The following is a 10,723-nucleotide window of genomic DNA, read 5'->3' on the forward strand; positions in this document are numbered from 1 at the left end:
CGTCATCAGAGACACATGAAGCTAGGCTCTGTCTTGATGGGTCAGGGCCTCGCAGGAGCGGGACCTCGGCTTTCCCCTGTGGCCGGGGCTTGGTCTCTGCTGTGTTCGCTCAGTCGGTGTTCACAGCACCCCAGAGGACGTGCTCCAACCGCGAGGGTCGCCCGCTGTGTGTGGTGTGCAGAACTTAGGCCCCGACGGGGAGGGCTAGTCTGTGTGGCTCAGATGGGCAGGACGTGGAGTAATGACAAGAACCTGACTTGGGTTCCCAGACACGGCACCTTCGTGGCTGGGCCTGCCGCTATACTTGATGGCTTTGAAGTAGTGTTTGTTAGGTGGCTTTCTGTCACTAGAGCAACAAGCGTCAGGCAGGTGACCTGGGACAGGTTTATTTGGGCCTGTGGTTCTGGAGGGTCCAGTCCAGGGCAGGTGGCCTCCTAGCTTTGGGTCTCTGGCGGGGGCAGCACACCATGGCGGGTGCCTGGAGGAGCCCACCTCATGATCCAGGAAGCAGGAGAGAGAGGAAGGGACACGGTTCCACAGGCCTCTTCAGGGGCACCGTCAGTGACCTGAAGACCCCCCTGGCCACAGCTCCACCATCTCGCAGGAGGGCCTCCCTGAAGACCAAAGCTTTAACACAGGGGCCTGGGGGACATTTGACACCCCAACTGGAGTGGGCACCTTCACCATGATTTCTAGAAGGAGCCCAGGCCCACAGCAAGGGGCCTGGCCCAGACCCAGGGTCTCCCCCTGGTCCTGCTCTGTCCCTGCTGAGCCTGGATGCCACCTGCTTCTTTGTCTCACCCTCTAGACCATCGGCTCCACAGAGCAGGCTTTGCTTGTCAGTGTAGAGTGTGGACAGGGCTCAGCCAGGGTCTGTCCAGGAATGAAGGTGCTCTCAAGCAGCAGACAGAGGCCGGCAGGACCCAGGCCAGTGGGCTGGAGATGAGACGGGGGAGCCCTTGATAGCCAACTGGGGTTCAGGTTGAGGACAGTCAGAGGCTCCATGTTGGCCCTCACCACTGGCCTTTCTTGGTTAGTGGTAGAGTAGCCCACCAGTCTGTGCTCCAGGGACCCAGGGCCAGGGCAGCCCTGGGCCACATCTCATGCTCTTCCCTGGCTAGCAGGAGCAACAAGGCCTCCCTGCCCCAGTTCCCAGAGCTAGTCTATTGCTGACGTGGCAGAGGGAAGAAGGCTGGTTTCCCTGGATTGCTGGCCTCAGGGAGATGATCCTGGCTCATCCAGGGGCAGGGGCAGGAGAGCGACAGCCAGAGGGGTGATGGGAGACCGGACCACCCACGCCTCCCTTGAAGGTGGGAGAAGAGCCGCCAGTCACAGGGAGAGGGAGGGCGGCTTCACAGGCACCACCGGGCTCTCCTTGGCTTTAGCTCAGCGAGACACAGTGCAGACTTCTGGCCTCCAGAACCTTGAGATCACGCATGAGTGTGTTTGAAGCTACCAAGTCTGTGACGCCTCCTAGGGCAGCTGCAGCACAGTCACACAGGGCCCCTGAGGGCCCTGGCGCTGTAGCTCCCCCGTCTCAGTCTTCATGGTTCAGTTGTGCAGACCCAGGCCTGGCTCACCCTGAAGACTTTGCCTGGCCCTCCATGCCCCAGGGCCCCCCCGGACTCTCAGCCCACAGGGGTACAGGAGTGTGAGCACCTGAGACCAGAGGGCCTGGCCTTACCTCGGCAGCTGAGCCTCGGGACGAGGCTCAGGCCAGCGTCAGGGGGCACTTGTCTCCATCCCTGCTGAGGGCCCCAGCTGTTGACCGCCCACAGGCAGAGCCAGCGCAGGCAGGCAGAGCAACATGCTTCCCTCTGTGCCCAGTGCCAGGGAGGTGCAAGCACTGTAGCTGTCGAGATGAGTCCTATCTAAAGGCAACGTGAAAAAAATCAAAACGAGCACAGAACATCTGTGATGAGCAGAGTTTAAGTGGAGACAGAAAGAACGCTTCTGTCCTTGCCTGGCACTACAGGACGGCTCCGCCCAGCCATGACCTGGGGCCTGGCCCCACTGGCCACTCCCTGGAGGACTCACTCAGCTTCCATCTGCCCCCCCACACCCCACCCTCTGCACCAGGAACAGGCAGCTGGCACCCCACCCTGTCCATACCCCTGCCACCGCTCAGGTGTGACCCCAGCCCAACAGGCAACCTGAAGCCCCCTTCACTGAAGCCCCGCCTGTTCACACTGTGTGGCAAAGGCCCTGGGTCCCCACTTGCAACACCAATTTTGTCCTGGATGTACCAAACTGATGGCCGGGTGTCTATTCTCTGATGACCTTCTGAGTCCGTGGGCCAGAGAGTTTGCAGCGATCCTGAGAGCCTGGGGCTAGAGTTTGTTCCACAAACATGGCCTGGACGTTGATTAGAAGCTGGGCCAGGAAGCAGGAGGCACAAAGGGGAACCGGCAGCTTCTCACGGTCTGGGTCATGCGTGCCAAAAGCTAGCCCAGGTTGTGGGAGCAGGCTTTGTCCTCTGCTGTAGGGGTGTAGGAAGCAGAAGTATAATGCTGCCCAAGGTCAAGAAACTTCTAGAAGCATTAAAAGTGGGAGTCACTGGAGAGGGCATGGGCAGGAGCAGAGTACTCACCAGGCCTTGCCAACAGCAGGACCCTGTGGCCAGTGACCATGGTGATGGGTGGTCAGTTGGCAACCACGGTGTGGTCATGCTGAGGCTCCAGGCTTTGCAGGGGGCCATGTCCATGGAGGGTGAGCCGCACGGAGGGCCTGGAACGCAGGTCCCCTCTCCTCACGCTCAATCAGGCCCCTGCAGGAAGCCCACGGTCTTTGGAGTGAGCCTGAGGCTGAGCAGGGCTCCTGCCGGCACCCCAAGGCTCGGCTGGCTTGTTCTATTTCCTGTCTTCCTGAGCTTTATGTGAGGAGGCCTCATCTTTGTGATCAGTAAGAAGCAACAGAGGTAATTCTGCTCTGGAGAAACGTGCCGTCACCTGGGAGCTGAGATGTGGGGACAGCTTGTCTAACCTCTGTGCCTCCGTTTCCTTGTCTGTGAAGCAGAGCGATGAGCTTCCCCTCCAAGGGCCACCGTGAGGAACAGTCAGGACAGAGGTGTGCCAAGAATCAGTGCTGCCCCTGACCCACACAGATGGCCTTTCCACCGTCTCCCCGTGGTGAACATGGGGGCACCTGTCCTCCTGGTGGCCCTGAGGTGCCCAGACAGCTCAGGCCTGGACTCTGGGGCTGGGGCAGCCTGTGCCTCTGGGGCTGGGGCAGCAGGCGTGGGGCCCCGCCGGGCTCTGCTGACTCTGCAACCTTCCTCCTGAGCTCAGGCATTTCCAGAGAAATCCTTTAATGCCTCCATTCTGTCCAGGCGTATATAGGGAGGGCTGGCCACCCGGCTCCCCACTGCGCTGCCCAGAGGCCTCTGCCCTGCCCTGTCGCCAGCCTCCAGTCCCCGCAGTGCCGAAGCAGAACATGGACGTCACCATCCAGCACCCCTGGTTCAAGCGTGCGCTGGGACCCTTCTACCCCAGCCGGCTGTTCGACCAGTTCTTCGGTGAGGGCCTCTTCGAGTATGACCTGTTGCCCTTCCTGTCTTCCACCATCAGCCCCTACTACCGCCAGTCCCTCTTCCGCACAGTGCTGGACTCTGGCATCTCCGAGGTAAGGTCCTGGGGCCTCTGGCTTCTCCTGGCTGGGCAGAGGACAGCTAGGGATTCCCCAGGGGCCACCTGCTGCCCCTGGCGCACTCATCTTGTTCCCCGGAGCGGGTGGTGGCTGTAGGCCACCGTCCTGCCTCCCCCAGCCTCGTCACCTTCAGAGGCGGGCCCTGGGGAGGGTTGGAGCAGGAAGCCCACCCAGGCCCAACCGCTGTCTTTTCCTCCCATCAGCTCATGACCCGTATGTGGTTTGTAATGCACCAACCACATGCTGGAAACCCCAAGAACAACCCCGCCAAGGCAAGTCGCGGGGTGGTGTGAGCTTCCCGGGTCGGGCTTCCTCCCGCTGGCCCTGCAGGTGCGGGAGGGTGTGCTGCCTGAGGCCCAGAGAGAGGGTTACTTCAGCAGAGCACCTGCCTTTTGCTGCTGGCAAAGCTCAGAGACTGGGCTCTCACCCAGCTGACCGGAGCGCAGCCATGCCCAGGAAAGGCCTGAGGCCACTTCCCTCTCCCTGCTGAGCTGGGGCAGGTCCAGGCCAGCAGGCCTCCTAAAGGAGGAGGCTCCCAGAGGCCAGGCACTACCAACCATGCCCGGGAGCAGAATGGCCAGAGGGAGCCGAGGAGCCAGGGCAGGGAGGGGAGAGCAAGGGACAGAGGGCTTTGTGAGCTGGACAGAATGCTACGCAGGCTGCAGCAGCAGGTGGACCTGGAAGATGGGCCCCAGTGGGGGCTTACGGAGCCCAGATGAACCTGGGGCAGCCACCTTATTCCAAATGCCAACTCGTGAGCAACCAGCGTTCCAACCCTAAAGAGCCCCCTGGCCATCACCAAACAACCATTCAGCCCATGACCAGCCACCCTGACCGTCACCAGCCAGCAGACTTGTGTCAGCCAGCCAGCCATGCCAATTAGCCACAGCCAGTTAGCTCACCAGGACCCACACCCCGCCGGTGACGCCCCAGGGACCGGCCAGCCCACCTATCGCCCAGCAGTGGTCAAGCACTCCTATCCCTAAGGTCTGGGGTCAGTGGCGCAGCTGCCCTTGGCACGGGTGTTGCAGTCCGGCTCCTGTGCACTCCGTTCTGCTGGCCCGTGAGGAGGAGGCCAGCACAGGGTCTGCTCCGGTGGCCAGTGCTGGAGCTGCCAATCGCTCTGGGTGGTGTGTCCGCTCCATCCTGGAGCTGGTGGCCCTCTGGGGAGCTCCACATGCGGGTCTGGGTTTCAGGTCCGATCCGACAGGGACAAGTTCGTCATCCTCCTGGATGTGAAGCACTTCTCTCCCGAGGACCTGACCGTGAAGGTGCTGGAGGACTTCGTGGAGATCCATGGCAAGCACAACGAGCGGCAGGTGAGCTCCGCGCCCGGGACAGCGCCTCCACCTGCCCACAGCAGGCCTCCAGACCCTGGGCACTGTCCCCCTGAGCCCAGCAGGGCGGGGCAGCGCTGTGAATGTGGCCTGCGGCTCCATCCTGAGTCCTTGCCTTGGGTGCTGCTCCCAGCTGTCGGGGCTGCTCTGGGTCTTCACAGCAGGATGGGATTAGAAGGAGCCCGGGAAAGGGCAGGGCCCGTGGCGGGCACCTTTGAGCCAACACGTGTTTTCACAACCTCACTTTGGAGGGCGAGCCCGTGAGGACAGAACAGCTGGCCTTCAGGGTCGTCCACTGAGTCACCTCTCAGTGGCCCTTTTCAACATTGTGCTTAGTATCTCGGGGTAACCAGGGTAGGGCCAGAGCCTGAGGAGGTCCCCCGCCTGCCGGATCCCGTGGCTAGTACCAGGGCGCAGTGGGGGCTCCCCTGTAGTCACCACCCTGCGCCCACTCCTGGTCATATGGAGATCCTGGGGGCTCCCTGTCTGCTGCCCCTCCCCGCCCTGGCTAGGGGAGGCCCCCTCCCTGTCCAGTCCCTCTTCGTCCAGTTCCCAGCTCTCAGGTCTTTGCACCTGGAGGAGGAAGCAGGGCCCAGGAGCTGAATCTGGGGTCAGGGCATCCAGAAGCAAAGGCCTTCTGCCCCCTGTCAGGTGGGAGTGAGAGATCCGGGTCACCTGGTCTTCCTGGGTCACCCTCAGGGGAAAACCTGATGGAGAGGCCGGGCCAGTGGCATGAGGCATCCCACTGGGGGCCAATGCCAGGCCAGAGAGAGCCCTGGGCAGTCCCAGCTGCTGTGCTCTGCTCTTGTCAAAGGTCTCTCTTGGAGGTCAGGGAGCCAGCAGGCTGGGCTGAGATTCCAGGCTGGAGAGAGTGGACATGGGTCCATACGTCTCTGGAGGTCTGGACAGTGGCCCTCCAGTTCTTCAGCTCAGCCCGGCTGCCTCACGGGGTGTGGGAGGGCCCTTCTCAGCGTGGGGGATGGCAGCTGCCCTGCTGCTTCTGACCGCCCCTCCCGGCCTCTTCCCAGGATGACCATGGCTACATTTCCCGGGAGTTCCACCGCCGCTACCGCCTGCCCTCCAACGTGGACCAGTCGGCCCTGTCCTGCTCCCTGTCTGCAGACGGCATGCTGACGTTCTCAGGCCCCAAGGTCCAGTCTGGCCTGGACGCTGGCCACAGCGAGAGAGCCATTCCCGTGTCGCGGGAGGAGAAGCCCAGCTCGGCACCCTCGTCCTAAGCAGGCCTCGGCCTCGGCTGCCCCCCTCGGCCCCTGACCCCTCCAGCTGGGGGGACCACAGGAAAGGCCTCTGCCTTCCCTTCCTTTCCTTTCCTTCATCCCCCGTCTTCTCAGAGGAATGAGGTTCTGAGAGAGTGGCCGGGAGCTTGGAGCCGTGACCGCAGGGTGTCCCAGGCCCAACACCTGCCCCCCGGGGGAGTGATTGCATCACACGCTTCTCTAGATGGGACCTTGTCCTCCTGAGGGACATCAGCTCTGCTCAGAGGGCAGGAGGGGGGGACCAGCCCCACGGGTGCCCTGGCCCAGCCCTCTGGATGGATCCGGACACCGGTGGCCTCCTCGGCGGCCCAGCCCACTTCCCTGTGGTGCCGTGGGTGCTGGGGGCCCCTGGCTCTGCAGCCTGCTCCTCTCAGACCGTCTTCCCGCACCCTTCCTCTGTGTATTTCCTCTCCTGGGCACTCCGGTCACCCATGAGAATGAGCCCATGGCAGCCAATAAAGAGCAGGTGGCACAGCAATTTGCCTTCTGGTGGTCATGCTGTCTGCATTGGGCAACCCTGAGGGCGGGGGTCAGCAGCCGGAGGGAGGAATAGGAGGCCTCTGCTCCTGCTGGCTCTGCCCAGGGCCTCCAGTGTCCCTTCCTCTCTCCTGTGTCCAGGGGCCTCTCCTCAGCAGGCTCTGCGGGAGCAGGAGTGGGAGATGGCCCCTCTCCAGCCTGCCTCCCCAGGCTTCCCGTCACCTCATCCCTCGTGGGGTGCACAGCCCACTTCCAGTGGGCAGCAGGCCCTGGTCCTGCGGTAGAGGCGTGGCTTGCTCAGCCTCCCCATGCCCAGGGCAGACACCAGCCCTCAGGGTTCCTGGGACCGGCAGTGTCCGGCAGCATCACCCTCCACCCAGAGCAGCTTGGCCCTGCTCTCGCCCAGACCCAAGGTGGGGAGGGGACTCTCTTGGAGAGCCTCAGACTCCACGGAGAGTGGCACAGGTCAGGGGCTTCTAGGGGGCTGCCGACAGTGAGGCCAGAGCCAGGTGGAGTCCTCGAGAAGCTGTGCCAGGGCCACCGGGGCCTGAGCACTTCAGTCACGCAGGGGGAGGCGGAGACCACAGGGCTCCGGGACCATGATGAGGCCCAGCAGGCTGGCCATGTGAGGCCAGCACCTTCCTCCTGGCAGGCGGTGGGTGTGGGAATGTCTGAGTGACCACTGCCCCCCAGGCAGACAGGAGCGCTCACCGCCACTGCAAAGTAGTGACAGACACACCCCCGACAGGCATGCACCAGACACCGCACCCACACACAGAGCACGGTGTGCACTGCACACACCCTCACACATGCACACAGGCCCCACAAATAGTAGCAAGCACAGCATATTCTCACACACTCACCACACACTCACAGGCACCAGAGATCTCAGATGCCACACATCACACCCCTCACACCACACACACACACACACACACACACACACACACACACACACACATCTACCTAACACACATCACACACGCACTTCACACACAGCCACAATACACACATCCCACATCTCACACACAGGCCCCCCACACCACACACCACACACACACACCCCTCACCTCCTGGACATGTGTGTCCTGTGCTCTGGCCTGGCCTCATGTACAGAATGGCTCCCCTGGAAGAGATGCCCAAGACCCTCCTTCCTGCCCCTCCCCAGCACCCCGGCTGATCTGCTGGTTAGCCCACCTCTGCATGAAGCGGGTGCCCTGTGGTAGATGCAAAATGGCTACCACACTTTGGGACTTGGGCTAGAAAACCTAAGCTCTGGAACCCCGCTCCCCTGGTTAAGTCTCTGAACTTGAGCCCCAAGTGCACCCTGGTAGTACACTGGCTCCTCCTGAGCTCGGCAGGTAATAGCCTGCTGGTTCTGGCTGCACCCCTGTGGGTCCTGCTTGGACCTTGCTGTAGGTGACACTGTGACCCTCCAAACTTGGTGCTGAAGCCCTCACCCCCAGCCACTCAGAATGTCACTGCACAGAGACAGGCTCTGCCCCATGAGGTCACCAGGGTGGCCCTGATCTGGCATGGCTGTGTCCCCACCAGAAGATCGGGACACAGACACCCCGAGGGTGACCTGTAGGACCTGGGGAGAAGACAGCACCTGTAAGCCAAGGAGGGAGGCCCCAGGAGGCTCTGGCCCCGAGACACCTGGGACTAGGTCTGCAGGCAGAGCGCGAGGCCCGGAGCCGGCAGACCTCAGGCAGCTGCAGGCTTCCCGAGCCCTCGCTCCCACAGGTGCTCTTTCAGCCCCAGAGGCTCAGGCAGGGAGGCAGCCCCCTCTCGGGCCTCCTGACATGTGGCTGTGTGACTGGGCCTCCAATGCTCCCCGTTTCTTAAACTTGAGGACCCAAAGCTGCTTTAGAGATGTCTGGGGTTCTGGAGCAGGGTAGGCCCACCACCACCACCATCATCACCACCACTGTCATCGTCATCACCATCACCACTGTCACCACCATCATCATCATCATCATCATCACCATCACATGACCACCACCACCATCATCACCATCACCACCATCACCATCACCACCACCATCATCATCACCATCACCATCATCATCACCGTCACCACCATCATCATCACCAACACCATCATCACCATCATCACTGTCACTGTCACCATCACCACTGTCACCATCACCATTATCATTGTCATCATCAACAGCAGCAACAGTGGCAAAAGCATTAAAGTGCCTACAGTGTCAGGCATGATGCCAGCCACATGGGTGACTGAGAGTCTTTATGTCACCCACACAGCATCCTGTAACCAGAGTTCCATTAGATGGAGGAATCTGGCTTGGAGTCCCTTGTCTGAGGCCCCCAGCAGGTGAGGGCTTTGGCTGGAGGCCACACCTGTCTGTTTGACCTCAAAGCCAGGACTCAATCCTAGGTGGAAGAGTATTACAGTGTCACGTGTACCCTGAAAGCTGGAAGGCTCTGATGAAGACAGATGCGAAGCCTGTTCTCCTGGTATCTTCTTTGTGACCATGGGCAGATTTATCAGCCTCTCTGAGCATTAGTTTGCATCCTTACCCGTTAAGGGAAGGTGGTGGACCAAATAATTATCAGATTCTTTCCATTGACCACAGCGCATCTCAGAATTTCCACCAGGTGGCAGCAGAGGTCTTGCCTGGGCGCCAAGACCTTGGTGGGCAGGAGACTGGCAGAGCATCAGCCTTAGAGGTCACCTTCACGGGTCTAGACAACAGGGAAGCAGCCGCAACAAACATCTGCAGGGGCCTGGCTCTGGGAGCCTCTGGGCTGTGTGACGTGGGGCTGTAGGAGACCCATCTTGACCCTGGGAGCCTGTGTCCTACAGGAGAGCCCAACCAGGGACACAGGAAAGCCGTGAGAAACCAGTGGTGTTTCTCAACAATGAGCATTTTTTAGTTTCATTTGCTTGTTTGCCAAGTCATTTGGGAAAGGCTGCAGGTCGGCGCTGAGCTGGGCCAGGCCCTGGTGGGAGCTCCTCCCAGACACAGTGACGTCAGCCCGGTAGGGTCCCAGAGGGCCAGGCTCTTCCTAGGAAGACTGGCAGGCACTTAGCGTCTTCCTGCCTGCCAGTCACGGAGGCCTGGGGGGAACAGGGAGGGGCCCTGGCAGGCAGGTGCCATGGGGACTTGTGCTCCCTTGTCAGAGGGCCCCAGTTTGAAAAAAAAAAAAGGGCAGCCAGGGAGCCGCGGAGGTTGGGGACAGGACACGCTCCGAGGGCAGACAACCTTCTCTGCAGGGTAGCACCTGTCCCCCAAAAGGTGGATAGGTGAGAGTGGGCACTAGGGGGAGCCCCCCTCAGGCTGGGGGTGCAGAGAAGGGGTGGTTTGGCCAGAGCCGCAGCTGCCCTGAGGCCTTCCTCAGTGTTCGCGCTGCCAGCTGACAGCAGGGATCCCCGCGACTGGGATTTCCCCAAGACCCCGGCCAAGGACTGAGCTCGCACAGGAGGCAGGCAGGCCCCAACCAGCGTGCAGCTGCCGTCATTGGCAGAGCAGAACAAAAGATGAATGTACCCGTGCACACAGCACACACAACCCAGCGTACGTGCACAGAATGTGAGCGTGGGCATACACACGCACACAAACAACACACAGGAGCCTGTGCCATACAGCACCTGTGCACGTGCCCATGCACACCCCCACGGTGGGCCCAGCCCAGCTCGGGTGGTCCCTGTCTTGAAAGACACAGCCACGCACACTCTGCCCTCCTGCTTCTCCACCTTGAGGAAAAATCTCTGCCTCACACTCAAGGGCACCTCAAGGGCACCAGGAAGCAGGGCGGTGAGTAGCAGGGTGGCTCCCTGTTCTCTGCCTGAGCCTAGGAGCACCTTGCCTGGCCGCCCCCAGGAGCGGGCAACGGGTTTAAAAGTGTCTGCCTCTGAGCGCAACTTTGCAAAAACGAGTCAGTGGCTTCTGCCTGTGGCCTCTGCCTGCGGCTTCCACAGCATTTCAGACTGAAGGGGTGGGGAGCACCCTCGAGGGAGGG

General features: G+C 61.4%; 1 protein-coding gene across 1 annotated transcript; it reads left to right on the top strand.

Moving 5' to 3' along the window:
• The first annotated feature begins 3,329 nt into the window (after positions 1–3,329).
• Positions 3,330–6,737, top strand: Cryaa (crystallin alpha A). The gene is made up of 3 exons (XM_005323450.5): positions 3,330–3,621; positions 4,842–4,964; positions 6,011–6,737. The coding sequence occupies exons 1-3, from the start codon at positions 3,433–3,435 to the stop codon at positions 6,218–6,220; spliced, it is 522 nt and encodes a 173-aa protein (XP_005323507.1). The 5' UTR covers positions 3,330–3,432; the 3' UTR covers positions 6,221–6,737.
• The last annotated feature ends 3,986 nt before the right edge of the window (positions 6,738–10,723 follow it).

The sequence above is a fragment of the Ictidomys tridecemlineatus genome, chromosome 3, assembly GCF_052094955.1.
Source record: "Ictidomys tridecemlineatus isolate mIctTri1 chromosome 3, mIctTri1.hap1, whole genome shotgun sequence".
Classification (NCBI taxonomy): Eukaryota; Metazoa; Chordata; class Mammalia; order Rodentia; family Sciuridae; genus Ictidomys; species Ictidomys tridecemlineatus.

Excerpts from the sequence above, each read along its gene's own strand:
- Cryaa (XM_005323450.5), top strand. The coding sequence starts at position 3,433 with ATGGACGTCACCATCCAGCACCCCTGGTTCAAGCGTGCGCTGGGACCC. Across the intron at positions 3,622-4,841 it reads TGGACTCTGGCATCTCCGAG|GTCCGATCCGACAGGGACAA; the intron begins GTAAGGTCCTGG and ends TCTGGGTTTCAG. Across the intron at positions 4,965-6,010 it reads GCAAGCACAACGAGCGGCAG|GATGACCATGGCTACATTTC; the intron begins GTGAGCTCCGCG and ends GCCTCTTCCCAG.